This window comes from Alexandromys fortis, unplaced genomic scaffold (assembly GCF_014885135.2).
Source record: "Alexandromys fortis isolate MF-2015 unplaced genomic scaffold, M_Fortis_MF-2015_v1.1 scaffold_370, whole genome shotgun sequence".
NCBI classification, from domain to species: domain Eukaryota; kingdom Metazoa; phylum Chordata; class Mammalia; order Rodentia; family Cricetidae; genus Alexandromys; species Alexandromys fortis.
In genome coordinates, this window is record NW_026068242.1 from 231,206 (window position 1) to 258,450 (window position 27,245).

The 27,245-nt window shown below is 51.4% G+C and overlaps 2 protein-coding genes across 8 annotated transcripts; one reads left to right on the top strand and one right to left on the bottom strand.

Annotated features, from left to right (window-relative positions):
- Window positions 1–4,914, top strand: Mospd3 (motile sperm domain containing 3). 2 transcript variants are annotated; one of them, XR_007589903.1, is made up of 6 exons: window positions 1–423; window positions 605–680; window positions 847–1,076; window positions 2,702–2,866; window positions 2,959–3,471; window positions 3,800–4,914. XR_007589903.1 is itself a non-coding variant. In XM_050131146.1 (5 exons), exons 1-5 carry the CDS (start codon window positions 219–221, stop codon window positions 2,988–2,990), a joined length of 708 nt encoding a protein of 235 aa, XP_049987103.1. In that variant the 5' UTR covers window positions 1–218; the 3' UTR covers window positions 2,991–4,914. The 2 variants fall into 2 exon arrangements, 1 of the variants encoding a protein (XP_049987103.1); XM_050131146.1 differs by having other exon boundaries at window positions 2,959–4,914.
- A 6,349-nt stretch (window positions 4,915–11,263) lies between these two features.
- On the bottom strand, window positions 11,264–26,914 carry Tfr2 (transferrin receptor 2). Of its 6 annotated transcripts, none has more exons than XM_050131152.1 (19): window positions 26,801–26,914; window positions 25,700–25,753; window positions 25,248–25,500; window positions 24,956–25,142; window positions 22,169–22,309; window positions 21,982–22,093; window positions 21,753–21,875; window positions 20,879–20,995; window positions 20,655–20,794; window positions 18,871–19,034; window positions 17,537–17,656; window positions 15,828–15,910; window positions 15,676–15,739; window positions 15,510–15,577; window positions 15,341–15,417; window positions 15,178–15,262; window positions 14,861–15,088; window positions 14,405–14,545; window positions 11,264–11,875 (listed from the first exon to the last, which is right to left on the bottom strand). In XM_050131152.1, the coding sequence occupies exons 2-19, from the start codon at window positions 25,730–25,732 to the stop codon at window positions 11,600–11,602; spliced, it is 2,412 nt and encodes an 803-aa protein (XP_049987109.1). In that variant the 5' UTR covers window positions 25,733–25,753; window positions 26,801–26,914; the 3' UTR covers window positions 11,264–11,599. The 6 variants fall into 6 exon arrangements, with proteins under 6 accessions (XP_049987109.1, XP_049987108.1, XP_049987111.1 ...); XM_050131151.1 differs by having other exon boundaries at window positions 26,776–26,905; XM_050131154.1 differs by having other exon boundaries at window positions 26,782–26,882.
- Window positions 26,915–27,245: the final 331 nt, after the last annotated feature.

Below are 27,245 nucleotides of genomic sequence, written 5' to 3' on the forward strand. Positions count from 1 at the left end.
ACCTGGGGCCCAGCTGGAAGGGGAAAGGGTTGAGGAGCCGGGCCTGGGACTGGAGGATCCACGTCTAGTGGGGTGCCGAGGCAGCGGGGACACCTGGCCGAGCTCTGCTACCATCTCGCCCCGTCCTCTTTCCATTCCTCGCGCCGCTAGCCCCAGACTCCAAGGCCCTCTTATCCTTGTGAGCTCTGCCCTCGGATGTCCGACCGCCTAGAGCCTGCATGCGCCGTGGGGCGCCCCAGGACCAGGAGCTGGTGGGTCCGGGGGCCCCTGGGCGGGGGCCCCGGGGCTCCTCTCCTTCCTCAGGACCCGTTGTCCCGGTGCTCGTCTTTCCCCCGGATCTAGTATTCAGAGCGGACCAAAGGAGTGGACCCCGGCAGCTGCTGACCCTCTACAACCCCACGGGAACTGCGCTTCGCTTCCGAGGTGAAGAGATGGGCCCCTGGAGCTAGGGCTCTGGGGATTGATAGGAAGATATGGCAGGATGTTGTGGGCTGGAGGAGTTAGTTAGGTAATGTCCGTCTCTGGGGTGGCTGACAGAAGGGGGCTCTGATAACCCACCATAAGCGAAACTTTCTTCAGGTCTCTTCGTGTGTCTATCCCGCAGTTCTGTGTACAGCACCTGCCAAGTATACGGTATTCGATGCAGAAGGATATGTGAAGCCGCAGTCTTGCATTGACATGTGAGTGGGGGAGGGTGGGGAAGCAGCCCGGCGTTTCTGCCATCTGTTGCCTATGGTCTGAGACCTTTTCACCCTCTGGCTGCAGTCACTCTGGGAAGTTTCTGGGGAGGAGAACTGGATTCGCTTGGTTCGTTGCTTCTCACTTAACTTCCTCCCAATGAGTCAGTGTGATCCGGCATGTGGCCCCCATCCCCAGCCACTATGATGTCCAGGACCGGTTCCGAATTGAGCTGTCTGAGGAGGGGGCTGAGGGACGAGTGGTTGGCCGAAAAGACATCACCTCTGTTCTTCGGGCGCCAGCGTACCCCCTGGAGCTTCAGGGACATTCTGAGCCAACGCCCAATCCAGGGCCTCCTGTGTGGACAGGACCAACCCCAGCCAGACACCTTCAGGAGAGTGAGTTGAAGGGATACATCGTGTTTGTGGTGTTGTGTGTATTATGTGACTATGTGTGTGGGTGCTTGTGCACATGTGTGTGTTTGTGGAGGCCAAAGGTTGATTTTCCTCATGCGCTGTCCATGTTTATTTTTTGAGACAGGGTCTCAAGCACATTTGTTTTGCTAGGCTGGATTCCCAGTTAACTTTAGAATCCAGTATCTCAACTGGGCAGTGGTGCATGCCTTTAATCCCAGCACTGGGGGCCGAGGCAGGCAGATCTCTGTGAGTTCAAGGCCAGCCTGGTCTACAAGAGCTAGTTCCAGGACAGGCTCCAAAGCTACAGCAAAATCCCTTCTCTAAAAAAAAAAAGAAAAGAAGAATCCAGTATCTACCTGTCTCCACCACCCAAAGACTAGGTTCTTCAGTGGGTTTTGGAGATCTGAATTTGGGTCCTCATGTTTGCACTGTCTGGGTTGTCTCTCCACAGACTGTTTTTCTGTAGTACTGGGGATTCGCCTTGTACCTAAGGCATACCAAACAAGCCCTCTACTGCTGAGCAATATTCCCAGCCCTGCAGCGGGGACTCCTGAATTCTGTAGGGTGAGAAGAAGTAGCATTACTCTAGAAATGAACTAAATGGGGTTTGAAGAAGTCCCTGTGCACAGTTGTTCCTGGCTGAGGTTTTCTGTTGGGTGAGAGAGGAAGACGACTTTGCACTTGTCCTGTTTCTAATTTCTAATCAGGGGACAAGTTCTTCCCTAGCTCCAACTGCAGCGGCTGTTATCAGGCGCCAGCTACCTTCAGCTCAATAAGAAGCCTGCACTGAGCAGTCACTGCTGTGTGCTGGGCATGGGAGATACAGAGGTCCCTGCCTGTCAGCCCAGGACACTGAACACAGTACTGAAGGCAGGGCACCCTTGGAGGGCAATAAAATGTAAACCCAAAGGCCAGCGTGATGGCACAAGCCTGGGATACCACCCCTTGGGGGACTACAAAGAAGGAAGGAGGATTGCAGGTTCCAAGCCAGCCTGAGCTACGAGGCTTTGACAGACAGGGGTGGGGAGGAGTGTTGTGGAGACAGATCAGTTGGTATAGTGTTTGCTACATAAGAGCGAGGACCCGAGTTCAGACCCCAGCACCCATGACATGGTTGCATTATGTTTGGACTTCCAGTTCTGAGGAGGCAGAGACAGGCAGATCCTGGGGCTGGCTAAGCAGTTGGCCATTCTGACAGACAAGGCCAGGTCCCATTGAGAGACCCCATTCTCCCAAAACAAGTCGGATGGTTCCTGAGGAACCGCGCTTGAGGTTGATTTCTGGCCTCTGTACACATGCACACGTGTGCGTGTACCCACCCACTCGCATCTATCACACACTTAAGAGAGATAACCAAAGCCGGATATGGCATTGCACACCTAATCCCAGAACTTGAGAGCTAGAGGCCGGAGGATCAGAAGTTCAAGACTGCCCTTGACTACCTAATGAGTCTGAGGCCATCCTAGACCACATACGTGTGAGTCCCTGTCTCAGAATAAGTAAATGACATGTCAGTGAACTCCAGTCAGAGTTGCTGCCTCTCCGTTTTTCATCCTGGTCCCTGGCAGACCTTGGGCCACCGGTACTCATGTCCCCTCCTTTCGCAGGTCCTCCCCAGCAGCTGGCCACCAGCTCCTTCCTGCTCTTCTTGCTGACAGGCATCATCTCCGTGGCCTTCCTGCTGCTGCCCCTGCAGGACGAGCTTGGCAGCCAGCTGCCTCAGGTTCTGCATGTGTCCCTGGGACAGAAGCTGGTGGCAGCGTACATCTTAGGTGAGCATGGTAGAGGAGCACCTGGGCCCACCTCCAAAGAAAGGACGGGAGGAAGGCTCCTGCACGGACTCTCTTCCTTTTCCTACCCTCAGGCCTCCTCACCATGGTGTTCCTCCGGACCTGAGCTCCCCAGCTGGACCCACCCTCTCCTTCGCAGGCAGGGACCTGAGGCAGCCACTGTGATGTTTGCACCTTGCCCCTTCTCCCTTTTTTCTGCCCATCCGTCAGTTTTCATCCTGCCCGGCACCAGACACCCAGGGATTTATACTCATTTTCCAAGTTGAATAAAATAAGTTTTAAAAATCAAAATGGGAAATGTAGGATGCTTGTCCTGGGCTTGTGTGTGTGTGTGTATGTGCGTGTGTGTGTGTGTGTGTGTGTGTGTGTGTGTGTGTGTGTGCTTATGCATGAGGCCCGAGATCTCTATGTCAGATGTCTTCCAAGCGCACGTACATGCAAGCACAGAGATGGAAAGACAGCCTTCAGAGCTGATTTTCTCCTTCCACCATGGGCATTCCAGGCGTTGGTCTCGGGTCCTCAGACTTGGTGGCAAGTGTCTTTACGCACTGAGCCATTATCCGGTCTCCTGCATCTCACTTTTGGAGGTAAGGACTCTCACTGAACCTGGAGCTCATCGATTGGCTGGGTTCCCTTAGCAGTAAGCCCCGCCTCCCCAGCCCCGAGGTCACACATTCACAGAACTGCACTGTTAATCATCAACTTGACAGCTCCTAGAATCACCTGGGAGAGAGGAGCTGGGCATCAAGAGGGGAGCTGGGCATCAAGAGGGTGGTCCTGATTCGGTTCCCTGGGGAGGGATGAGCCCCCCCCCTCCAAGTCCCATATGTGGGCTGCACCATTTTGTGGGTTTGGCTCTGGGGAATGAACAGGAGGAGAGGAAACTGAGCAACGTGTTCATTACTTTGACAACAGATGTAGTGTGACCAGTTGACCTCAAGCTGCTTTGACTTCAGGAACTGTGAGCTAAAACAGACCCACTCTTCCTTACGCTTGTGCTGGCGTATGTCATCCCAGGAGCAGGGGAGAAGCTGAGACAGCGTGGGTGCTGGGGCTCAGCTCAGGTCCTCAGGCTTGCATGACAGGCACAGCAGGGGCTGACCGTTTCCCTAGCCCTCCCCACTTTTTCTTTTTAAGATTTTTTTTTAAAGATTTTATTATGTACACAGTGTTCAGCCTCCGTGCCTGCAGGCCAGAAGAGGGCACCAGACCTCATTACAGATGGTTGTGAGCCACCATGTGGTTGCTGGGAATTGAACTCAGGACCTTTGGAAGAGCAGTCAGTGCTCTTAACCTCTGAGCCATCTCTCCAGCCCTTAAGATTGTTTTTAATATTTTTTTTTAAACTTTGGTTTTTTGACCAGGCTGGTCTTGAACTTTCCACTTGAACTCTCATGTCCTACCCCTGTTGTGGCAATTCATTTCACCAATAGCTTTTGGGGTACTGGCCTTAGGACATGGTTTCTATGTGCGGACATGATCTCCTAAAAGGGAGAAGTGGGGCCTCTCTCACTCTTTTGGGAGGTCGGAGTAGAAGCAAGCTTGGTACCATAAATTAGATTTTTCTGTGCTTGGTAATTTTTTTTTTTTATTTGCATGGCCAATTACTGTTTGTATTCTACAAGTTTGTTTTAATATCCCTTTAACATGTTCTAAGCTTCTGTAGCACAGGGAATAAAAGCTGCAAGACTGCAAACTTCCTTCAACAGCCACGCCCACAACACCTAACCGTGAAACAGATGTAATGAATGACAACATCACAAAGGGAATACTAGGTTCCACCATTCAACAGTGTCATGACAGTGTCTTCAGGGTTCAGTTGAAGAGGGGTAAACTTCTTTTTTAAAAAGAGTCCGTCTGCTTTCCCCTTGGTTTTATAAGGTCGGCGGTTTTAATCCGTACTTCTTTGCTACTTCTGTCTGGGCATGGGCAGCATCACAAAGTGAATACAGATGAGCCATCTCCATTTCCGATTTGGCCAGGTTGATAGCTTTGTTGAACATGTCAATGGCTTTCTCCATGTTTCCTCTCTGCACTTCAATGGTTCCCATGGTTTCATATGCAAAATCACATTTGTTGTCAATCTCAATAGCTTTGCTGATAAGCTCCAAGCCTTTATCCAAATCTTGCTTCCACTGAAGTTGAAGTAAACCTTTATGAACATAAGTTGTGGCATTATCTGGTTCCAAATCAATACATTTATCATACATTTCATCAGCTTTATCAAACTGTTGTTGATCTGTTAATGCCTGGGCATAAAGTGCATAGCCTTCAGCACACCTTGGAAACTTCTTTATGACCTCTTCAAAACCTTTCATAGCTGCTTGGACTTGTGAAGAATTGTTTGCTGTATATGCCTGGCGATACTGTTTAAAAATCAGAACACTCAAGTCAAAGAGCTAAAAACACTTCTGGAATCTTAACATATAGAAGATACAGAACATTACAAAAGTGTTTCCAGAAAAGCAGGTGACATGTTAATACAATTTGCTGTGTCCAAAAAGACTCTAAGGAACAACTTGGCAGCAGAGAATCAAACACTATGCTGGGACTGCAGGTCACTGGGGATTCTAAAGCAAGCAGAGGGAGTCTTCTGGCCTTGGAATAGCTTGAATGAGAATGGCCCTCACAGAGTTGTAAATCTGAATGCTCAGTCCTCAGTTCTTTGGTGGGAATCTGCTTGGTAATTTTTTAAAAAATTTTATTACGTGGGGCTGGAGTGATGGCTCAGTGGTTGAGAGCACTGACTGCTCTTCCAGAGGACCCGGGTTCAATTCCCAGCACCCACATGGCAGCTCACAACTGTCTGAAGATCCAGTTCCAGGGGATCTGACACCTTTACACCAATGCACATAGAATAAAGTTAAATAAACCACAAAAAAAATTTTATTACGTATACAGTGTTCTGCCTTCATGTACACCTGCAGGCCAGAAGAGGACACCAGATCTCATAGATGCGAGCCACCATGTGGTTGCTGGGACTTGAATCAGAATTTGTGTTTCATCCCTAGCGCCGTATAAATGGGGTGTGTGGTATTGCTTGCTTCTAACCCCAACACTCAAGAGGCAGAAGCAGGATTAAGGATTCAAGGTTGCCCTCAGAGACGGAACAAATAGCGGCTAGCCTGGGCCACATGAGATTCTTTCACAAAACAAAACATAATAAGCATGGGCTGGAGAGATGGCTCAGTGGTTAAGAGCATTGTCTGCTCTTCCAAAGGTCCTGAGTTCAATTCCCAGCAACCACATAGTGGCTCACAACCATCTGTAATGAAGTCTGGTGCCCTCTTCTGGCCTGCAGGCATATACACAGACAGAATATTGTACACGTAATAAATAAATATTAAAAAAACATAATAAGCAAAATATGGTCTGGGGCTGTCAGTGCTGGCTCAGTGAGCAAGGTGCTGATAAGCCTGATGACCTGAGTTTAACTTCTGGAACTCACCTGGTAGAAGTAGAGGTTGGAGTCCCCCAAAATGTCCTCGGACCTTCACTTGAAGGCCATAGCATGCTTATGCCAATTCCTCCTCCGCAAAATAAATAAATGTTTAAAAACAATGACAACAACATAGGCTTCAAAAATCCACTATAAAAGTTACCAAGCGGACCGGAGAGATGGCTCAGAGGTTAAGAGCACTGACTGTTTTTCCAGAGGTCCTGAGTTCAAGTCCCAGCAACCACATAGTGGGGTTGCTCACCAGGTACACTGTGCCAGTTTGAGAGATTCCCCCAAGAAGTAGGCAAGGGTCTCCGCACATTGATGATGCTTGCCATGTCTGCCAGGGGAAGGCCCTGTTAACAATGAGTCCAGGAAGCCTTCTGTTTGCTGTTCTATTCTATTGTTGGTTTTGTTATTGTTTTGTTTTGTTTTCCAAGACAGGGTTTTTCTGTGTAGCTCTGGCTGCCCTGGAACCCACTCTGTAGACCAGGTTGGCCTCGAGCCAGAGATCCACCTGTCTCTGCCTCCCGAGTGCTGGGGTTGAAGGTGTGCACCACCACACCTGGCTATTTATAACTAATTTTTAATATTTATATTTATTTTATTATTTGTTTGTACGTGCTTTGGGGGTGGTGACGGTGGAGGTCAGAAGGCCTCAGATCCCCCCCCTCCCGTCTTTTCTCTTGCCGCAGCGCCTTCAGAGGGTTAAAGTTCACTGGCAGGACGGCGATGGCAGGCAGAAGGCGGCTGGGGCAGCAGCTGAGAGCTCACATCTTGAACCACAAGCACGAAGCCCAGCCCACCTCTTCCAGTGAGGCACCTGCCAACTAGGGAGCAAGTATTCAAACACCTGAGACTGATGGGAGACGGCTCATTCAAACCATCACACTCCACCAGATGGAGTTACAGGCGGTTGAAAACCCCCTGATGTGGGTGGCGGAAGAACAGGTGCCCTTAAACACTGAGATATCTGAAAGTAGGGTATTGCTAATGTAGTAGTCCTGGCTGGTCTGGAACTTTTTCCTCCTTTTTCTTCTTCCTTCTCCTCCTCCTCCTCATCCTTTTCCTGAGACTGGGTCTCTGCAGCTCCAGCTGTCCTGGAACTCGCTCTGTATACCTCCAACACAAAGATCCGTCTGCCTCTGCCTCTCAAGTACTGGAGTTAGAGGTGTGCACCACCACCACACCTGGAAATGGAGCTTTGTTTTCTTTTTTTTCTTTCTTTTTTTTTTTTCCTTTTGGGGCCAGAGAGATGGCTTAGTGGTTAAGAGCTCTTGGTGCTCTTGCAGAAGACCAAGGTCTGGTTCCCAGAAACCACACGGTGGCTCACAACCATTCTTAACTCTAGTTCCAGGGATCTGTCATCTTCTCCTGGCATCCCTGGGCACCAGGCATGTACTGGATGACCATATGTGCATTCATATAAATCAAATCAAGCAGGGTGGTGGTGGTGCACTCCTTTAATCCCAGCACTTGGGAGGCAGATCTCTGTGAGTTTGAGGCCAGCCTGTTCTACAAGCTAGTTCCAGGACAGGCTCTAAAGTTACAGAGAAATGTGTCTCAAAAAACCATAAATAAGGGCTGGAGAGATGGCTCAGAGGTTAAGAGCACTGCCTGTTCTTCCAAAGGTCCTGAGTTCAATTCCCAGCAACCACATGGTGGCTCACAACCACCTATAATGAGATCTGGTGCCCTCTTCTGGCCTGCACACACAGACAGAATATTGTATACATAATAAATAAATATTTAAAAAGCCATAAATAAATAAATAAATCTTATTAAAATGTATAAATAGCATAAAAAGTTCATTCTGCCTGGCAGATGCTACCACAGTTGGTTAGTTCTTCATTTTAACTTTAAAGGCCCTAGACCTATATAATATACTCTGTGACCCTAGCACTCAGGAGGCTGATCCAGCAGGATCTGGAGTTCAAGGCCAGCTTGGGCTACACAGTGAGCCCTGGTCTTCAAAAGAAGTCCGGTGATGGTGGTGCAAATCTTTATTTAGTCCCCACAGTTGGGAGATAAGAGATAGGTGGATCCTTGAGTTTGACACCAGCCTGGTCTACAGGGTGAGTTTTAGGACAGCCAGGGCTATGTAGAGCCAGGACCCTGTCCCAGAACAAAACAAAACCCTGTATCTACATCATCACATTCTGAAGTGCCAAGAGGCAAAGCTTCAGTATATGGCTTTGGGAAGGGGAGGACACAGTTCAGATCTTTAATCTCAGCCAGGCATGGCTGTACATGCTTTTAATCCCAGTATTTGAGAAGTAAGAGGCAGGAGACTCGAAAGTTCATGGAGAATTCCATGCAGTCTGAACTACAGGAAACTGCCTGCAAAACAAAAAGGAGGGGGAGGAGGATGTAGGAGAAGGAGGGGAAAGAGGATGAAGGAGAGGAGGTGGAAGAGGAGGAGGGGGGAGAAGGGGGAAGAGGAGGAGAGGGAAGAGGCCTTGAACTGCTACTACAAAGTCCATTCTGCCAATTTGATGACCTGTATTGACATGTTTGGGGGATTCCAATGCGGACATCTTTGTGAGTACTATTCTTTCGTCAACACAAGCAACTGGGCAAGGGGAGAAGGGCTGACACCCACTGGAAGATGTGCTGTCAGGAAGGTAACAGTTGAGGTTTCTGACCGCAGTTCATGCCCTAGGTCCTGAGAACCTCTTGGTGGGAGAAGGGATAGGCAGAGAAACGGTGGTTTCATCCTGAAAATCGGAACCTGGGACATCCAAAGCTTTAGATAAAGAGATTGTCCATTCCCAGTGCCCGAGGAGCTGTGTGAGACCTCCCAAACTATGCTGGGGGCAAGAAAAGAACAAGGAGATACCAACGTCATTTACGCCACTGCCAGCAAGTAAAAGCCGGGCTGCAGCTCTTAAGCGGTGATTAAAGAGAAAGAGCTAGGCCAAGGAGTTGGTCCAGCTGGTCAAGATACCTGCTGCCAAGCCTTAGTGACTTGACCTCTGCCCCCAGAGCCCCACAGGATGGAAGAGAAAGCTGCCTCCTACAGGTTCTCTGACCGCCACACAGGGGCTGTGGCATAGACATGCACACATGAAGTAAAGAAGAACCTAGTACAATTTTTCAGTGGGAAGAGAGTGACCATCATTTTTCTACTTATCTAGAGTTCATATTTAAGGTCTCCATCCGGGCTGGAGAGATGGCTCAGTGGTTAAGAGTATTGCCTGCTCTTCCAAAGGTCCTGAGTTCAATTCCCAGCAACCACATGGTGGCTCACAACCATCTGTAATGGGGTCTGGTGCCCTCTTCTGGCCTGCAGATATACACGCATAAATAAATATTTAAGGTCTCCATCCTCATCGGACAAAGGCTGGCCCTAGGGGATCCCAGAGGAAATGTCCTGGACAGTGTCACCCTAAGAGATATGTGACCAGTACAGTCTTACAGGGGCCCACACTATATGTAAAGGCATGCGTGTGTACACGCATGTGGAGGCCAGAGGTCAACCTTGGGTATTGTTCCTCAGCAAATGTCCTCCTTACTTTCCATTAAGATGCTTTTTTACATTTGTTTATTTCTTGTGTGTATACACTTGCTTACCCACGAGCACGCACAGGGAGGAGCTGACTCCTCCCACTGTGTGGCCAGGCCTTTAGGCTTGGGAGTCAGTGATCTCAACAGAGAGCTGGAGCTGCTCAGTGGTTTAAGAGCTCTTGTTGGCTCATTCTTTCAGGGACCCAGCACACACAATCAGGTGGCTCACAGCCCCCTGCAACTTTAGCTCCAGAGGATCCATCATCCTCTTCTGGACGCCAAGGGCACCGCAGTCACATGTGCAAATACCCACACATATACATGCAAAATTTCAAAAGGCTTTCCACAAATCTTTGGCTTTTTTTTCTTTAAATAAAAGGCAGGGCTCCTCACTGGGGGCTGAGGTTCCCGGATTAAGCTAGGCTAGTTGTCCAGTGAGCCCCAAACACACCTCCCCAGCACTGACAGTTTGTGCCAACACACTCAGCTTTATGAGATTGGACCCAGGTCCCCATGGCAGGCACTTTACCCTCCTGACCTTGAACTCTCAGTCCCCCTGCCTCAGTCTCCCAAGTGCTGGGATTACCCCTGTGAGCCACCACATCTGACTCTGGTCACGCTTTTTTTGTTTGTTTTCTTTCGTTTTTCGAGACAAGATTTCTTTGTGTATCCATACCTGTCCTGGAACTAGCTCTGTGGACCAGAGATTCTCCTGCCTCTGCCCCCTGAGTTCTGGGACTAAAGGTGTGTGCCACCACCGCCTCCCGGTTCTGTTTTTTTGAACAAGAGCCTTACACTTTCACTCTGCACCAAGGCTTTCTTTACTCAGGGTCTCACTGCATAGCCCTGGCTGCCCTGGAATTCACTGTGTAGACCAGTCTGGCCCCAACTCACAGAGATCCACCTGCTTCTCTCCCAGCCCTACTCCCCCAGCCCAGTGCTGGGATCAACAGCCTGCGCCTCCAAGCTTCGCTTGTTTTGTTTGTTTTGTTTTTATGCTGTGTATGGGTAGTTGGCCTGTAGGTATGGCTGTGGAAGACAGAAGAGGGCGTCTGATCCCCTGGTACTGGAGTTACAGACGGTTGTAGGACTCCATGGAGGTGCTAGACACAGAACCAATCCTCTGGAAGAGCATCCAGTGCTTTTAACCACAAAGGCATCTGGAAAAACCTGTGGGAACTGGCTCTCTCCTCCACCATGTGCGTCCTGAGGACTGAACTCAGGTCTCCTCCACCACATGTGTCCTAGGAATTGAACTCAGGTCATCAGGCTTGGCAGCACGCACCCCTTACTTATGACCCCATCTCCCTTCCATTATCTTTAGGCTGTTTCCTTAGGCAACAGAACGGCTATCAGGTGCCTTCTGTCCGTGCTAACCTAGGTCTCGAGGCTGGAGTGAGGAGTGGGGATGGCAAGACCGCTTCCGGACAACAGATGTTACAGATTTGTTTATTGACATCTAATTCCCTTGGGCCTCCCACCAGAGACCACCCACTAAGAGATCCAGACAGATCCCAGCCTAGGTAGTCTCTAGATGTGGAGGACTTTGCTCCTGACGGCAGAAGGACCAGCAATGGGAAGAAAGCCACTTTCTGGATAAGAGGCAGTATGATGGTCACACTGAGAAAATAAGGCTCTCCTACATTGCAAGGCCAAAGGTGTTAATGAGAATAGGCAGCCAGGAGAGGTGCATGGGGCACCTCCTTTCGCCCGCACATCTCAAATAGGGAGACAGAGAATCACGTCGGACCCAGGTAGGGCTTCGCGCCTCAAAAGTTGTTGTCTATGTTCCAGACGTCGCCGCTGAGCGCGTTGGCTGCCCCCTGCAGCGTCCACGTGAGCAGCGCCAGCTGGCGCCGGAAACGGCTCTCTTGGAACCCCAGACCTGGTGCCAGTCCGGAGGAGTTGGCCTTGAAGCCATCGGAGCGCAGCATCCGCAGGTGGTCGAGCAGGGCGCCCAAAGTGTGGTCGCCTTGGCCCAGGAAGATGTGGCGGAATGGGGAGTCAGCCGGCGACACATACTGGGACAGGCAGTAGAACTCCACCTGCAGGAAAAAGTGAGAGCAGGTCTAGATGCCAGGGTGTCCGTGGCTGAAGGCTTCAGTCACTCCTCCGTCCAGCAGGTCCTAACCCACCCCGAGGCCCTCTGGTACCTGCTTCGCGGAGGACGTATTTTGCACACTCAACATCTCTCGTGTGTGCATGTATGTGTTGAAACCAAGGCCAATAGCTAGCAAGTCTTCCTCAGTCACGCTCCATAGTACTTTCTGAGACAGGGTATCTCACTGAACCTGGAACTTGCCAATATGGCAAGACTATCCGGCCAGCAAGCCCTGGGCTTCTCCTCTGCCTTCCCAGTTTAAGGTCCAGGTACCCACCACGGAGTCTGAGTTTTACATATGTACTGGTGCTTTGAATTCAAGACCACATGCTTATATGGCAAACACTTTACCAACCGAGCCCTAGCCCTAGCCCTGTTTGCTTTCCTTGAAAACAAAGACACACTATGTAGCCCTGGCTAACCTGTAATTCACTATACAGACCAGACTGGCTTCAAGCGCACCTTGCCATTTCTCTCTCTCTCTCTCTCTCTCTCTCTCTCTCTCTCTCTCTTTCTTTCTTTTGTTTTCCAAGACAGGTTTTCTCTGTGAAACAGTCCTAGCTGTCCTAGAACTTACTCTGTAAACCAGGCTGGCCTCAAACTCACACCTGCCTCTTCCCCGCCCCCACTCCCGTGCTGGGATTAAAGGTGTGCGCCACCATTTTCTTGACTCAGTCTCAGGAGCCCTGAGATTGTGGATTTTATAGGCGAGCAGCATTTGTACCATTTAAAATGTCTATTCAAGAGTCCATGTGTGCCCATGGCTTTGGCCAGAACTTCAGTGGGCACAGCTTCCAGGTCACTTTGCCAAATCACTCATAGGCACCTGCTCTACAGAATTAGGGGCTATCTGGACATAACCACACATATGCCCGCATCAACTTCTTAAACATGAGATTCAGAGGCTGGGGGAGGGGTGGACAGGGTCTCATCATGTAGCCCAGGCTAGCTGTCTCAACCTTCTAAGAGATGGGAGTACAGGCACCTCCACACCTAGTTGTTTGGTACTAGGGACGGAGCCCAGGGCTTCACACATACCAGAAAGCACTCCCATCAACTGAGCTACAGCCCTAGCCCGTTTTGCTTTTTCCTCTTTCTCTTTCTTTTCCCTTCTCTCCTTTTTCCCACCCCTCTTACTCTTCCTCTTTCATAGTATTGAGCACAGGCTATGGCCTCAGAGTCCCTTGTCGCTAACTTTGGCTCCACCTGTGTGATCTTGGGTAAGTTACTTAGCTTCTCTGAGTCTTAGTATTGGCCTACACTCCTGCCAACCTCACGGTGTCAAGGAAGTCCTGCTATTGAACAAATGAAGTAACGTGCGGCCTCTGGTAGCGCCCTACAAATGTCAGCTGCTATTATCATTACCGAACGCATCTGTTTTCCACACCCTGCCCATACATTTTTCCTGCTAAACGATGCCAGTCGGTCCAGGCGCCCCCTACAGGCATTTGTCAGCACCTGTGGCTGGTATTCAGGACACAGCCTTCATGAAGTCCATTTCCTCTGCAGGCCATTAGTACTCCCACCAGAATCCTTTAAACACACTACGTTTGCCACCTTACCTCCTTGCAAGAAATTTTCATGATGCCTAGACACACAAAATCCAACTCCTGAGCCTTGCCTGTAATCCCGGTTCCTTGGAGGACTGAGACATGTGGCTACAAAGGTCGGCTACAAAATGAGCTCAAGACTACTCTGGGCAATTTAGCAAGACTTTCAAAATGTAAAATGAAAAGCCGGTTGGAGGCACAGCTCGGTGATAAAGCCCCTACCTAGAATCCCCCAGTGCGGGGCTGGGGTGTGGCTCAGTGGTAGAGCCCCTGCATAGAATCCCCCAGTGAGGGGCCGGGGTGTGGCTCAGTAGTAAGGCATTTATTTAACATGCACAGTACCCTAATTTGATCCCCACTACACACAAACACACAAAACCCCACATTCCCTCAGCTATGCAAAGGCTCCCCACATTGGTCCCTGTTCAGTGCTCCACAGGGTCTCTGGGTCACCTCACAAGAAGGTGAGGTGGCAAAATGGAGTTAGTTTAAAGAATCCATGCACCGCTCCCAAGAAAGGCGAAGTCCATTTCCCCGCCTCATCCTCCACCCCGAAAGGTCCTCTTTCCTTTGCATCAACCGCGTCAACCCGGGTTTTGCCTGCTCTTCAAACCACATAGTCTAAAGCAGAGGCCAGCACACTTTGTGTCTGCAAAAAGCCACGGAGTAAATACTTTAGGCTTTGCAGGTTAAACAGTAGACAGCAAAGAGGAAGGCCTTTCCTATCCATTTCATCCCCTGACAGAGCCTGCGAAAGTGACGGGTCGGCTCTTCTAGCCTGGCTGGTTTACGAACCCCGTATATCCGGTGGTATAGTACGCCCCGAGGACAGGGAAAGCTTGAGGGACAGAGTGCTTTAGAACGCCAGGTCCTGGGGAAAGGGACCCCAGGCCAGAAGGGGGCGGGCGGGAGCAGGGTCTCACCCTCATGATGCGCACGTTGTACATGCGCATCAGACGCTCGTCGCTCTGCTCGGAGCTGTAAATCTCCTTCCGCAGCTTCTCCGCCGCCCGGATGTAGTCCCCCCTCGCGGAGTACACCCACTGCAGGGTCAGTCCGCGAGCCTGTGGGTGAAGCACAGTCTGAGACCGACAGATTGGTGCCAGCACCGATGCCTAGGGTGGGCTCAAAGAGCTGGCAGGAAGGGGGAAGAGATGCAGGGAGGCGATCAGGCCTTTGACATTAGAGAGGGCGGATCCCAGGGACTTGGGTCGTACTGGCTGTGTCCTGTCCTCGGGGATTAGGTGACTGGAGGTAGAAATAAAAAGGGCCAGACTGCAAGACAGGACCTAGATCTCAGGGCTGGGGAGAGGAGACGCCAGCCACCCCTAGAAATGAAGCGTCCCCTAAAGGCTGGGACCAGGATTGGCATCTTGGACCTTGAGATCCCCAGAGAACTCGTTGAGGTTGCCGATGTGCCTGAGGACCACGTCCCCATAGCGGCCAAAGTCGAGCGGCAGCAGGTGATCGTGGCTCAGTCGGATGAGGAGCTGGCCCGCGAGCTGAGCCACCGCCTGGGCCACGGCGGGCAGGCGACCTCGCAGCATCTTGTGCAGATTCTCATAGGTGTCCTCCTTCGTGTGCAGGAACGGGTACTCCCGATCATCCTGCCGGGACATGGAAGGGCTGGGCGCAGGAACGTGGTGCTGAGAGGCTGGGGGCCTGGTGTCCTGGGGCAATGGCTCGGGAATCTCACCTCCATGAAGGAGAACTCCACAGCCGGGACCCCCGCAAAAGCCGTGAAGGAATATGCGCTGCTGTCCATGGGCAGGGGCCGAATCCTGGGGGCAGGCAGGTTGGAGGCCTCTGAGGACTCAGTTTCCCCTCAGCCTCTGCCCCCAGGCTTCCTTTCAACTTACACTTCGGCATCCCAGTTGGGATTGGTGAGCTGCACTTGCTCGAAGAGCGTCTGTCCGCTGTGGTTAGGGGAATCCACCTGTGGCAGCAGAATGAGGGGCATACGTCAGGCTGTGTCCTCTTCCGGTCCCACCATCTTATCTGCCATCCCCAGTCCTGATCCTGTCTTGCCTGCTTCAGGATGTTCTCAATGAGGCTGACCAGAAGGGGGCTGGTCTTGGCGTGAAATTTGCCATCTCCTGAAGGAAGGGAGGGGGAGGAAAGACGGGCTCAGGGAGAGAGTCAGTGACATAGGTGGACCCGCAGGGCGGCCAGGAGGTAACATTGTCCAGCTCACCCAACACTGAGTTGTCCAGGCTCACGTACACTACGGCTTTGAGGTGTAGCACGCTGAGGTAGCCCTGTGGGTGGGGGAAGAACGTGAGGAAGGAAGGTTCCTCCCTCCACCCCTCCGCATTACCTGGTTTCTTGCTCAGAACCCCAAATCACCTCCAACCACTCCATGGATCCCACACTGCCAAAGTCTCCTCCGTCCCAACTGATGAACAAGAGACTTCTTCGAGGTTTGAACCCTAGATGCAGAGGGAAGAAACAGGAGTCAGCACCCCCCTTTCATCCTTCTCCATCCCTGTCCCCAGAGGACCTCTCTTCACCAATCCAGCATCCTAGCCCTTCTTAGGTTGGATCCACCCTGACTTGATAATAATACCTTGGGGTGATGTCTAAAGATGCCATTTCTTGCTTAATCGACACTCAGGCCATTGACACTTAATACATTCCGGTCTTTATTTAGTTTTCAAATTTTTGAAAATTTATTTGTGGGGGGGGCACACACCCACCACAGAGAGGGAAAGCAGAGGTCTGTGGGCACTTGCAGGAATCTGGTCTCTGCTACCACCACGTGGGTTCTGGGACTCCCCGCTCAACCTCAGGCTCGGCAACGAGTGCCTACTGTTGCCATCTGGCTGCCCTTATTTGTTGTTTTAAGACAGGGTCACACGTAGCCCAGGCTAGCCTCAAACTCCCTATACGGTGAAAGATGATGGAGTAACAGGAGTGGACCATGCATCTAGCCTAGTCAGTGGGCAAATGGAGTTTCCTTCGGCATCCTCACACTTGAGGGTCATTGTGCTTTGTTGTAATTAGTCCCCTCCCCCACCGTGTGCTTGGTTGTCCCCTCAATAGCCTGGCACCTTTCTCTCCCTCCCTCCTTCCTTCCCTCTCTCCCTTCTTTCTTTGCAGTGCCAGGGATTAAACCAAGGGCCTTTTGCGTGTTAAGCAAGTTCTCTACCACTAATAGAAGCTATATACCTTTTTTTTAAACTATTTTTTTATGGTTTTATCTTGAAACAGGGTCTTACTATGTAGACTCGACCGGCCTCAAACTCACAGGGACCTTTCTGTAGAGTACTAGGGATAAAGCTTTGTGCCACCATGCTTGGCTGGTTTTTTTTTGAGAGGGAGTGGTTTTTTTTGTTTTGTTTTGTTTTGTTTTTAAAGATTTGTTTACATTGGGGTTTTGCCTGCTTATGTCTGTGTGAGGGTGTCAGATCTGCTAGAACTGGAGTTACAGACAGTCATGAGCTGCCATATGGGTGCTGGGAATTGCACCCAGGCCCTTTGGAAGAACAGTTAAAGCTCTTAACCCCTGAGCCATCTCTTCAGCCCGATGTTTTGTCTTTTGTTTTATGAGACTTAGACTCACGTAGCTCCAACTGGCCTAGAGTTCATTATGTCTTGGAGAATGACCTTGAAATCTCAATCTTTCTGCCCTAGTCTCCTGAGGGCCAGACTTACAGGGATGTCTGGTCAACTCATTTAAAAAATTAAAAGTATTTTTGTGTGTATGTGTGTGTGTGTGCATACATATGGTAGCATACATGTGGAGGGGAGGGGACCGCTTTGGGAAGCTGGATCTCTCTAACATGTGACTTCCGGGGAATCAAACTCAGGTCAATGGACTTAGTAGCAAGCGTCCTTACTCACTAAGGCATCTTGTCAATCCCCAGGCTAACACGTTAACGAGGAAATAGCATATTGGCGAAGCTACTTTCCCAGATCCACACACTGGATACTCCAGGCGTGGGACTTGGAGCCCAGTGACCTCTCTCCAGGATATGATGCCAACTACCTTTGACCTAGGCCTAGCTCAGGCATGACACAGCCCCAACTCACGCAGGTCTTGGCTCTGATCTTACCGTTGCTGACCATGGAGGAGAAGGTCCGCACCAGCTCCAGCAGGATGGCCGTCCCCACTGCAGACTTGGCTGCTCCTGGGCCCCATGCATCCCTCTGGGCCCCGATAACAACATAGTGATCTGAGGAAGATGTGTGGAGCCCACGTCTTAAACTGACAAGGTTTCCCCCATGCGGATCTGGAGGCTGGGTGCTTCCAGAGCCTCACTCGGTCCTCTCCAGCCTCCCCCAACCCCGTCTTCCTTGCCGTAGCCCCTCCCATTTCTACACCGCAGCTCTCTAAACCCTGCTGGGTCAGAAGCCCATGCCCATCTCAATCGGCCCTTGCCCAGACGGACTGATCGATCCATCAATAGGCATTTGAAGATTCAAACACACAGGTCCTCCCTCCCCTCTTGCTTCCGGAGACAGGATCTCAGGTAACAAGAGTCTGACCTCAAACTCATGATTTTCCTGCCTCCACTTCTTCCCAAGTGCTGGGATTACAGGCATGCACCACCATACCAGGCTGTACATGGTGCTAACAAGAAACCCAGAGTTTCTTCCATGCTAGGCCACCACTCTGTCATCTGCGTTACTGCTGTTGGGGGGGGGGCATTCTATTAAGTTTGGGGCTGTTTTTTGTTTGTTTTTCTTTGTATTTTACACTGGTCTTGACCATCTGATTTCCGGTCTCTAGGTGTGTGCCACCACTCCTGGCTCCTTCTTCTGCTTAATACAGGCTCTCTCAAGGCCTAGGCTAGGTATCCTAGGCTGGCCTTGAACTCACTGACCTCCTGCGTCAGACTCTTGAGTCCTGAGATGACAGATGTGGGCTCCCATGCCTGACTAACCCTAAAGCATTCTGGGCTCCCTTCTCTCCCTGGTCAGTCAGGTTCTGCACCTTCCCTGCCTGCTTTCCTCTCCCCAGCTCTTCTGTGCCCAACTCCCACCTCCAACATCCTCCTCTGTGTGTCCCTCAGATCTCTGCTTCTCCCTTGACACCTGGACAGTGAAGGGTTTCCCAGGCCTGTCCCACCCCGCCAATTCTGCTTGGCAACCTTTGATTCCCCAACACCAGAGTCGTCTGTCTAATCTGGCCTTTGCTTGAGGAGTGGATACCTAGTACAACATCCTCCAACACACGCTTGCTCACTCCCAGAGTGTAGGGAGTTCACTATTAAGCAATACTACCCATTCAGAGGGCTCCTCACTGCCACCCCTCATCAGTCCCCCCTCAGCCTCCATTCCCTGGACATCACTCCTGGCCTTCTCCAGGGCCTCCTGTACCAGTCTTCTCTGGTTGGTTAGGAGCGGAACCTCCTAAGCTGTGGGGATGCTGGGCAGACAAGCCCACCTGGCTCTGCGAAGCCCTCGATGCAGGCAAAGATGTTGCTGATGGGAGTCGAAGCCCTGTGGTTGTTGACCACCAGACGCAGGCGTGGCCCGGGTCCCAGCCGATAAGGGGAGACTGGAAGGTGGCCTATCCATTCCTGGGGGGCCACAGGGCCTTTGAGTTTCCTGGAAAGCGGTGGAGCAGCAAAGGGTTGCAGGGATACCGCGGCCTAGGCCGCACGAAAGCCTTGAGCCCCCTTTCCTTTTCTCCTATTCCTGGGGTCTGGCTTGAGACCTTTGTCTCTGTACCTTACCCAATAGGACAGTACAGCCTGGGGCTGCCACAGGCAGTGGCATAGGCTGTGCCCTGAACGAGGGTCCTCAGCACTAGTGTGTGTACCAGATGGTGAGGCCTGGTAAGAGGAGTGCCCACCTAGAGGGTCACCTCTTCCTTTTGGGTGTGTATGCAGGTACGTGTGTGGAGATGTGTGTGCACGTGTGTGCACATGTGTGCACATGTGTGCAGAGGCCAACCTCACATCTTGCCCTCAAGTGCTAACTACCTTTTTGTTTTTTTTTTAAAAATATTTATTTATGCCAGGCGGTGGTGGCACATGCCTTTAATCCCAGCACTCGGGAGGCAGAGGCAGGTGGATCTCTGGGAGTTCGAGGCCAGCCTGGTCAGGGACAGGCACCGAAAAAGCTACAGAGAAACCCTGTCTCAAAAAACCAAAAATAAAATTTATTCATTATGTATACAATATTCTGTCTGTGTGTATGCCCACAGGCCAGAAGAGGGCACCAGACCCCATTACAGATGGTTGTGAGCCAACATGTGGTTGCTGGAAATTGAACTCAGGACCTATGGAAGAGCAGGCAATGCTCTTAACATCTGAGCCATCTCTCCAGCCCCCCTTTTGTTTTTATTTGTAAGTTTATAACGCACTTTCTTTTTTTTAAAATATTTATTTATTTACTTATTATGTATACAATATTCTGTCTGTGTGTATGCCTGAAGGCCAGAAGAGGGCACCAGACCTCATTACAGATGGTTGTGAGCCACCATGTGGTTGCCGGGAATTGAACTCAGGACCTTTGGAAGAGCAGGCAATGCTCTTAACCGCTGAGCCATCTCTCCAGCCCCTATAACACACTTTCTTGTGTGCGTGTGAGTGCTCAGCATGTGTGCCACAGCGTTCGTGTGGAGGTCAGAGGACAGCTGCGGGTGTCGGTCCTCTCTGAGTATGTGGGGCTTGGGGATGGTTTTCAGGCTTGCTGGCAAGTGCCTTTACCCATTGAGACATCTATCTGGGTCATTTGGGGGCGGTCAGGATCTGCACTTGGCATGAGGATCACTAAGTTCTCTAAGTTGGATGCCAGTGAGCTCCAGAGACCCACCGGTTTGCCTCTCCAGTGAGGGACTGCATGCACACACTTAGATTTTGTTTGTTTGTTTTGTATTGTTTTTGAGACAGGATTTCACTGTGTAACAGTCTTAGCTGTGCTGGAACTAGCTCTTGTAGACTAGGCTGGCCTCACAGGGTGAGGTGGACTCACAGGGATCCACCTGCCTTTACCTCCCGAGTGCTGGGATTAAACCCGTGTGCCACCACTGCCTAGCTGGTTTTGTTTGTTTTTAAAACAGGCTCTGGTGATGGAAATCAGGTCCTCATACTTTAGTGGCAAGCCCTTTACTGACAGAACTATGTCCCCAGTCCCAAGGCCATCTAATTCACCCAAGGAACTCTTCAGTAACACCCCCCCCCGACCCGACACACACACACACACACATTTTTCATCTCTTACTTGAGCAAGAGGTCAGCAACGTCTGCACTGATGGGTTGGGCAGGGATACTGGGAAGGCCTGATGATTCTACGGGAGGGAACTGGGTTTGATTGAAGGAAGGGAAGCCAGGCGTATAAGGGTCTCCGGTTCCCAGGTGCACCTAAAGAGAAAGGGATAGCAACTCTGAAGCTGGGCTGGACAAGCCCCATTTGTAGAAGGTAGTTCAGCTTCCCCTGAGACTCACATGTCCAAATACAGCCTGGTGTCTGGATAGGCCTGGCTTGTGAGGGTCCTGGGAGAAATCTGCTGGGTCCGGGTATATCAGCACTCCGTGGGCCCCAAAGTCCTGGGCAATGGCTACCTGAGGGGGGCACAGAAAAGCAAGGGAAGGCAAACTGGCTCCTTTGGTCTGCCGCTGTCGTCCTGAAGGGACCGTGTGTAACTGTCACTTGGCACTCACATTGTAGCCCTCTCTCGGGGCCTCTGTAGCATTAAAAAAGCTGCCTGCCCAGGGATGGAGAGATGGAACACGGTTGAGAGCATCACTGCTCTTCCAGAGCACCTGGGTTTGATTCCCAGCACCCAAATGGCAGTTCACAACTGTCTGTAACTTCAGTTCCAGGGGATCTGACATCCCGTCTGGCTACCACAATCACCAGACACATATGCAGTGCACAGACATAAATGCAGGAAAAAACCACCAATGCATTTACTAAAATAAATTAAAAAAAATTCTGTGCAAGCCAGGTAATGGTGGTGCACACCTTTAATCCCAGCACTCGGGAGACAGAGGAAGGCAGATCTGTTAGGCTACAGAGAAAGTTCCAGGACAGCCATGGTTATGCAAAGAAAGCCTGGGGGGAGGGGAGGGGAAGAATTGAGACAGGTTCTCACTGTGTAGCCCAGGCAGGTCTTCAATTAACAATCCTCCTGCCTCAGATTCCTAAATAGCTGGGGTTACAGGTTACATCCTGCCTGTCTTCCGACAACATTTTCTTAAGATGTGCCTGATTTTTCTTTTCTCCCTATGACAGCCTCCTAGATCCTTCCCAGGAAGACACGCCTACTCCCCAGACCACTCGCCTCACTTCACTCGCTGTCCTATTTGGGACCCTCACCTTCTGGGCAAAGCTGGTAATCCCAACGCGCACTAGCAGGAGGCTGCCTGCCAGCTCCACACCCTTGGCTCTCAGGTCCTGCAGATCCTCCTGCCGCCCGTAGTGGGCGTACACCAGCTTGCCCTGGGAACCGATTGATCTTTGAGGCACAGTGCCCGTATCCCAACTCGGCTACCCACCGAGGACGCGATAGGCTCCCCTGGCCAGGAGCGGGACCCGAGGCGCTCACCGTGGCGTTGCCGGTGGCGCTGTAGGGACAGTAGACTTCCGGATCCTCCAGCGGTAGCTGCTCCTGGGCGCTCCCGGCTGCATCCACCCAGTGCAAGGTGTTAGGGTGAGCCCTGAGGATGGGGAGGGTGAGCACCCCTGGCTGTGCAACCCCATGACATGTCCCCTTGTCGCGTTCCCAGACTCACGGGTCCGGCAACTGAAGCCCCACGTAATGCGTGTCAGTCCACACGTGGTTCAGCTTGTGGCTCAAGAATTGGTCGAGGATATCTTGCACCAGAGTGGCCATCCTGGCTGAGCCGGCCATGCGTTCCCGGAGGCTGGTCAGCCTGAGCAGAGAAAGATCGCACTGGGAGGGGGGGGGGAAGGTGCAGAAAAGGGACTTCCACGTACCCATAGAAGTAGGAAAAACTCAGGCATGGAATGGTATTTAATGTGTCCCGGGCTAGCCTTAAACTCAGGTAGAAAGCATTTGGGAGGTGGAGGCAGGAACATGGGGCTTCGGCACAGGACCTCCCCTGTCTGCTTCCATGGTCATCACCCAGCAAGAAATTGTCACCTAAACTCGACCTAGTCTGCCTTCTCACCTCGGGCGGGCGTGTGCTGCCCTCTCAGGGTTTGTTACCAAGGTCTATCTGTTTATCTTTGTAGGGGAAACAAACTACCTTCCTCGTTTATCACAAAAGTGCGGCCTTGACAGAGACCTGGCCATTCCCCGGGTGGTCACATCTCCCATGGGTCTCTTGGGTTTTCCGACCTCCAGTCTTGGGATGGAGGTGCTCCTGTCTCTCTAACTCTACTCCCCCACCCCTCCTTCCCTTGTGGAGGATTCTAGGAAATCACTCTAGCACTGAGTCACAGGGTCACCCCAAAACACCTTTACATTTTTTTCTGTTCTACTTTAGACAAGGCTATGCTGAATTGCCAAGGCTAGCCACAGGCTTACCTGAAACCCAGGTAGGCACAGAACTTCTCTGTTTTAGCTTTCGGATAACTTAGAACCTGGTTCTCACCTCCCATTTCTGAGACCCCAGGGATTGAACTCTGGTTGTTGGGCTTGGCAGCAATCACCTTTACGAGGTGAGCCATCTCGCCAGCTCTGAGCTTTTGACATCACTTTTTGACGACACCTTTTGAGGTTCCGGTGTCCTCCCTTCATCCTCAGTGTTTTTGCCAGTCTGTCTGTCTGTCTGTTTCGCTGGCTCACATCTCCAGAGCTTTAGAGGTGTTGTCTTTTTCATCCCTTACTATGTGGTAGAGGGCGTGAACTTAGGGAAATGTGGCAGTAGGTAGCCCTACCCACGTTAGATTTGTTTGGGAGTAGGGGGAGTTCAAGGATGGCCTTGAACTCCTGATCCTCCTGCTCCCGCCTCCCAGGTACTGGGATCACAGGTGTCAACCACCACACTTACTTCGTGACATCTAAGGGATAAGAGTGAGTACTCGGTCACCGGAGCTCTAGCCCCAGCCTCAGTCTGGGGGGTCCTCTAGGAAGACACAGCCATCTACGCTGATCACCCTACTGTGGGTCAAAAGCTACACCACGATCAGGCTTGGGAAGGAAACGCGTGGGTCCAAACAGCTGAATAAACATTAAAGACAGGACTAGCTTAGCGTTGAGCCTCGGTGCAGAGGAGGAGGAAAATCCAGGTACACACCTGTAATTCTAGCACTTGGGGCGAGGGGTGCTGAAGGGAGAGGATCTCAAGTTTGAGGCCAGACTGGGCTACATCGCAAGACCTCATCTGAACAAAGCTAAAAGCCAAACAAATGAAATCGAAGGAATAGGGAGAAGGGTTGGTGATGCAGCTCGGTGGCAGACTCCCTGTCGACAACGAGCACGCCAGGCCCTAGGTTCGACCCCAAGAGCTGTAAACGTGAGATGGCTCGGGAGGTTAGTGAGGCTTGTGGCCAAGCCCGAGGACCTGGGTTCGATCCCTGGGATCTACACGGTAGACGGAGAGAACTGACTGCTGCAAGTTGTCCTCTGACCACCACACACGCACAGCAGCACCCAAGCACCATGCCCTGACAATAAATAAATAATGGTTAAAGAAAGAAGAGGGGCTGGAGAGATGGCTCGGAGGTTAAGAGCTTTGCCTGCTCTTCCAGAGGTCCTGAGTTCAATTCCCAGCAACCACATGGTGGCTCACAACCATCTGTAATGAGGTCTGGTGCCCTCTTCTGGCCTGAAGGCATTCACACAGACAGAATATTGTATACATGATAAATAAATAAATATTTAAAAAAAGAAAGAAAGAAAGAAAGAGGGGCTGAAGAGATGGCTCAGCGGCTAAGAGCACTGGCTGCTCTTCCAGAGGACCTGGGTTCAATTCCCAGCACCTATATGGCAGATCACAACTATCTGTAACTCCAGTTCCAGGGGATCTGGCACCCTCATACATGCAGCCAAAACACCAACTAAATAAATGAACAAATGTTAAAATAAAAGAAGGAAACCCAAAGAGAAAAAACATCATGTAGTTGTCTCAGTACATGCTGAAAAAATAGTTTTTTTTTTTTTTTTTAAAAATTTCAAACCTATTCTTTATTACCTGATCATTACATAAACTAAAATTAAAATGTCGTTTAACTTTATAAAATATTTGTTCATTTTTCGGCATGGGTCTCATGTGTCCCAGACTAGTTTCCAATTTACTACGTAGCCGTGGTAAGGATGACCTTGAATTCCTAACCCTCCTGCACCTACCTCCTCCGTTCTGGGAGTACGTGCATGTGCCACCTCTGTTCTCTTTCTCTCAGCTGCCTGTCTCCTAAATAAACCATCCTTAAAGTCTCAGGGCTGTGATACTCAGGTCCTGGTATCTGCCATCCTTCCAAGGACCGCTGAGCAGGGAAGCCAGAGAGGGGGGTGGGAAGACCCAGACGGGCCTTGGGCAGCACGAGACCTGACAGGATCTCCAGTCTGAACTGGACTGGACGCTGGGCTGGGCAGGAAGCCAGGCTACTCTTACCTGATGGTGTCCTCCAGGTGCCCCTCTCCAAGGAACCGAAGAAACATGGTCCGGAGGTCACTCCAGTACAACGTGCCCAGGCCGGAGTCGAGGCCAAACTCAGAGTTGACATCCTCGCTGACCACCACCACGGAGTCCCCGCATGCCTGGCAGGACCCTCGAAAGGCCACGTAGCCCAGGAGGAAGGCTGGCAGGTGGTAAGATGTGGGTTCTCTCGTGCCCTCTTCTACTGGACCCCAGAAGAGCCCCTAAGCCCAGGCCCTTCACTGTGGACGGGGGAGGGAAGACTCACCCCCAGTGAAGATCAGCAGGGCCGTCAGGATCAGATAGGGGGCAGCCTTTCGACCCACTGCAGCCCAGGGGATGGGAGTTGATCTCCCGGGACCGGAGCCTAAGGACTCAGGGCCCTTGAGTTCCATGGGGCAGAACTGGGCAGGCAACTCGATCTCTTCCTCCCTGTCTTCCTCTTCCTCCTCCAGATGGCCCAGATCAGGGCCTTCCACACGTTTATAGATGGTCTGAGAGGGTCTTGGGGACCAGTGTTGCTGTGTGGAGAGGGGAGGTAGGCATGAGATTAGGGGAGGGGCCTAAGAGTTGGGGAAGGATTAGGCAAGAACGGTGCTACTGACTTGGGCAGGGAGGGACCCAAGGGGGATGGGGTGGGGCCAGCCTTAAGCATTAGGGAGGGGCCTGAGAACGTGAACGAAGACCCAATGTGTGTAAATCCACCCCCCATGGTCTTACCGCTCTCTGCAGTAGACCCCAAAGTTGCTCCATGATTGCGCCCCCTCCTGAATCCTGCAAGTAGTCCCCCCCACAATGATAAACCGTTTGTGGGAGCCCCAGAGGGCCCCTTATCAGCCCTGGCAGGCAGTCTGAGCCTAGGCTGTTCCTCACCCCCCCATAGGGTGGGAGCACAGTCTGGCCTCGGTCCAGCCTTCCAGACATCACCCCTGCCCCCTCCCTTCCCCGCCCCCCCCAGTTCATGCCAGGGGTTGTACCTTCTGCCAATCCTTCCACAAACCTCGCTGCTGCCGGCTAACAGCAAATCAATCAATTTTTTTTTTAGCCTCAGGGCAGACTTTGACCACCTTAGTTCCGGTCACAGGTGGGGGGAAGGGGAGATACGGACAGGTCTCCCCCGCCCCCATTCCACCTTCTCTCAGTGTCCTTGCGGAAACATCGCTAGCCCCCTTGGAAACTTCATCATGAACATTTCTGCTCCTCCCCACCGCTTGCATCTGGCTTTTAGGCTCCCCAACATACAGCCCTCCAAATAACACGTTAGCTGATCTTCCTGCTCCGACCCCCTGCCTCAGGTAGATCCCAAACTAGCGGCACCCTAGTGGGGTGACTTGGTGGTTTAATCTGACCATAAAGTTGTCCGTCTGTTTGGAATCTGGCCTATATTGGTTTCTGGGGAGGAAGGGCTAAAAATGAGCTAAAGGGGTCAAAAGGAATTGGTGAGTGAGTGGGTCCTGGGGTCAGGAAACTCTGGATTTGCGTCCACCTCACCATCAGGGGAGGCAGAAAACGTCCTGACCTAGCCACCTCGGCACCAGCACCGGTTGGGTCACTAATGGGGACTTAATTAGGTGTTTCTCCCTTTAGGGATCTTCCGCTCTCTAAGAATTTGATGAAGGGCTACAACGGCAGTTTATCTTCCAGCTTCAATTCCAAGCCGCGCCAAAGACACCGGGACCTGCAGCACTGAATGGGAAAGTTCGGGGTCCACCTCACCCTCACTCCCGATCCGGGTCTCCCCTGGGAAACTGCAGATCCTAACCAGGTACAGAAAGATCTGAGCGGTAGGGGCTCACCAGTACCCCAGGCCCTGCCTCGTGCCTGTCAAAAGCGGAGTCCTGAGTAGGAAGACACAGCAGCCAAGCTCGCTTTAGCAACAGGTCCCTGGATTTCTTGGACCACGCTCTCAAGGAGACGCAAAGCCTGAGCCGAGGCCACACCCACTAGAGCACACCCCCGGGATAGCCCCACCCCCGTATGTCCTTTTTTGGGGCAGCCCGGAGCTCAACCCGCAGAGTCCTCCGGTTTTGTTACTTCCCGGGTCTTGACCCCCTGAAATCTAAGAATTTTGTGCTCAAGCATAGCATAAATGTAGCTGTGACCTCTCACCAGACCCCCGCGACCCACTCCCTATCCCCAAGAAGATCAAATTCTTTTTATTTATTTTCTTAAAACTTTTTTTTAACTTATTTCAACTCAGAAACATCACAGTCTAAGAAGATATAGGTAAGAAAGGAGAGGGCAATGGGAGATGGAGGGTTCAGCG